This window comes from Nicotiana attenuata, chromosome 8 (assembly GCF_001879085.1).
Source record: "Nicotiana attenuata strain UT chromosome 8, NIATTr2, whole genome shotgun sequence".
In the NCBI taxonomy this organism is placed as follows: domain Eukaryota; kingdom Viridiplantae; phylum Streptophyta; class Magnoliopsida; order Solanales; family Solanaceae; genus Nicotiana; species Nicotiana attenuata.
The window spans coordinates 21,844,552-21,847,992 of NC_031996.1; the positions used below are offsets into that span (position 1 = coordinate 21,844,552).

Here is a 3,441-nt window from a genome sequence, read left to right on the forward strand (position 1 = left end):
GCAGCAGAGTAGCCTCACGAATTCCAACATCTGATGTCTGTTGAACCATAACTCAATAGAATAACTCTGCTTCTTAAAAAGAGACGAATTGCGACAATAGAGAAGTAGAATAAAGTACAACTATCACCTGCACGCCAGATAACAGATCACCAACTAAAGGATCAACCCTGGTGCTGAGAGCACTAAGCTTCCCAAGCGCAAGAGCTGCACTAGATCGTATTGTCCTATAATAGAACTTGTATAAGTTTAAGGAATAAAGATCACAAAGAACTGAAGTTATCGCTTCAAGAAGTAATAGGTGTCATAAAGCAGTCAGAGAAAACAGATCAGAAAGGCATCAGTTTCACAACACATCATTTCCCCTTCTAACAGCCAAATAGGGTATACCACTATAGAACCAACCTCGTGTTATCCTGAAGGAAATCTGTCACCTATAATACGAATCAAGGGCCTGCAATTGAAAGCATAGTACGACAATTTCAGCATACGCTGATTGACTTCAGAGAAAATGAAAATACAAAATCTAGAAAGTCAAAAGGAAAATCACACTGGGTAACAGAAAATTCAAGGAGCAGTGCAATAATAAAATACCACATAGGACTATTAGGAGGTTAATACAATCTATAATTACCAGTATTAAGCAATAGAGCAGAATTAAGATGATGCCTCGCATCGATTAAGAAATAAGTTTGGTGCCTAGGCTAAGGTTTTGATGCCTCGGGCCAGTTGGCAAGGATAATTTTTCAATTTTACCATTGAGATGAAACGTAGCAATAAAAAACAATGAGGAAAGCTAGGGAGCGTTGTTTTGGTGAAGAAGGAACTAAGAAAAAGAGCAGTGAAGGAACAGAAGCTTAGGTTACTCTCCAATTCAGTCTTTCTCTCTGTTTCTTTCTTTGGTATCCTCATGTTAACACCTTTTTACAAATTTCCTTTATTTTCACTATGTACTATTTTCTCTTTCCTAGGATTACAATGGATATTTGTATATCAACTCTGAAATGCACTTTTACAAATCCCAATGTACCTCCTGCCACAGCATACACAAAAAAATATAAATGTCTGCTATACTTGAAGACTGATACTCTGATGTACTCTCAGAAGAATTTTCCTCTAAAAATATACAACTTAACACCAGCACCCCAAAATCACCCACCAAAAAGAGAAACGATATCTACCGTGAATTTACAAAGAAATAAGCCAGAGTACCTTTAAAAAAATAATAATAAAACCAACAACAACAACAACAATAATAATAATAAGCTGGAATACCTGGAGAAAAATAGGAAGCAATGGCTGAAGAGCTTTCGGAAGGCAAAATCCAGGTATAAGAACTGGTCCTCCCTACATGTTCATTAAGAAGAATGTTAAAATCTCAACATAGACTCATGAAACAACAGAAAACATTGTGACACCCATGATTTTAAAACATAAAATTACAGCTGTCTGAAATAGAAAATGGCAACCTTTTTCTTCCTACGTTCCTTATCTCTTGATGTAGATGCAGCATCACGAACCAACTTGATGTATGTTGGAAGAACTTCTTTAGGAACTGAACTCACAACACTAGACAGAGCTTGCCATGCAACCTGTCAATAAGTCGTCAGATAACCCACACGAATTAACATACAAAAGAAATGCAGTGATCCTGACATTACCACCATTGTATCAGAATCCGGATCACTAAACAAAATTATCAGGGTAGATATCATGTTTGGAGCTACATCACCAATATATATGTCGCAATTTTTGAACAGATATCCAATAAGATACGCTGAACTTCTTCTAATCGAAGCCTGGAATTACAAGCATACAGTAGCATGAGAGAAAAGAATAGCAATAAACGAGTTTTCAAAATAACAAGAAAACAAAGAAAGATCATGCCTGACTATCCCCAACTCCTTTCGAGAGTTCACAAAGCATAATTTGTCATTTAAGTAAGGCAAAATGATACACTGGAAATGACAAACCAAAGGAAGACATTAAACATAATTCATAAACAGAATACAAAGGAAAAGACGACAAATAGACCTAACGCATACAGTAAACACGGTATTTCAAACTCATCACATTCAGAATAGGTATTTCATTCTTTTTAACCAATAATTAGAAACCAAAGCATCAACTTATGTTTACAATTGGCTTATACAGCGATAAAGAGCCGAGCGATACAGAATAACAAAGAAGACATCGAGTATCGAACATCGATAGCAAATCGAGCATGGATTTCTAACACGAAATAAAAACCCACCAACAAAATCCCCAATTTTACAAACTAAAAATCTTATACAAAATTTGAGCAAAATTACAATTTTTCAGCAAAACAAATTACAGAAAGTATGTAGAATAATGGGTTTACAAATAATATTACCAAAGAAGAAAGCAGATCGAAGAAGCTGCAAACAATTTCAATGCCAACAGCCAGACGTCGGAGCATCCAGTCGTCATTAGCCGGAGCAGGTCGTCATTAGCCGGAGCAGGTCGTCATTCGCCGGAGCAGCCAGTCGTCGGATTTTTCAAGGTTGAAAATTGAGAGAGATTTAGTGGGTTTCAGATTTAGAGAAAATAGCGTCTGTTTTGAGGGTTTGTGGGTTTTCTATATTTTTTTAATTAAAATATAACTTAAACTAAGTTATTAAAATATTGGCGTTGGTAAATATGCAGGAGGGAAATTAAGGGGGGAAAATAAACCTTCCATTATACTTTTATTTCATAAAACCGTTCCCACAAAGTACTCTATTGTGTCATCTTTATAAACCGTCTCCACATCTAAACTTATGGTGACGGTTGTTATACTATTGGAACGGTTTTTCTCCACAAGTGTCCCAAAAGCTTTTTGACTCTATCGGTACGACTAAAATCGTTCCAAATTGTTATTTATTGTAACAGTTGCATAACCGTTACTAAATATTGTTCCAATAGGACCATTTTCTAGTAGTGAATGGTGTCGGCAAGGAGCAGTTACAATGGTGTCGGGCAAGGAGCAGTTACAAGGCACTTAATATTTTATCGTTTTTGGGATATGTATATGCGTACAGTTATAATGCACAATGAAGTATCGGGTAGTATGTATGTAATTGACTTTTTAGTAATGATAATATTTATAATATTCGGCTTGAGAAATTCTTTTGGTGTTTGTCAAGCATTATTGGTTGCTTTAATATTGATAGTTAATTGATATAAATATCTCTATATGAAATTTTAGAGAATTAGGTCCCTACTGGCATGGAAATGTATATAATTTTGGTCGTTATAATTGTTGAGAAAATAACTTTTAATGGCGACATAGTTTTGTCAAAAAGTTATAAACTGTTGCAATTTATAAGTTGCCACAGAATGTCAATTTCTTTGCAGCGACTTTAGTCGCTATAGAATATATTGTGTCTTTCATCGTTAAAACTTTTGTGGCCACTTTAGTCACTACTAAATGATATTTATAGT

At 35.2% G+C, this 3,441-nt stretch overlaps 1 protein-coding gene across 5 annotated transcripts; it reads right to left on the reverse strand.

Moving 5' to 3' along the window:
• LOC109231046 (eIF-2-alpha kinase activator GCN1-like) lies at positions 9-2,596 on the reverse strand (the record flags this gene model as incomplete). Of its 5 annotated transcripts, XM_019396576.1 has the most annotated exon segments (8): positions 9-37; positions 128-224; positions 403-451; positions 1,273-1,344; positions 1,467-1,589; positions 1,730-1,796; positions 1,885-1,955; positions 2,372-2,596. In XM_019396576.1, coding segments are annotated over 6 exon segments (423 nt in total). In that variant the 5' UTR covers positions 2,438-2,596.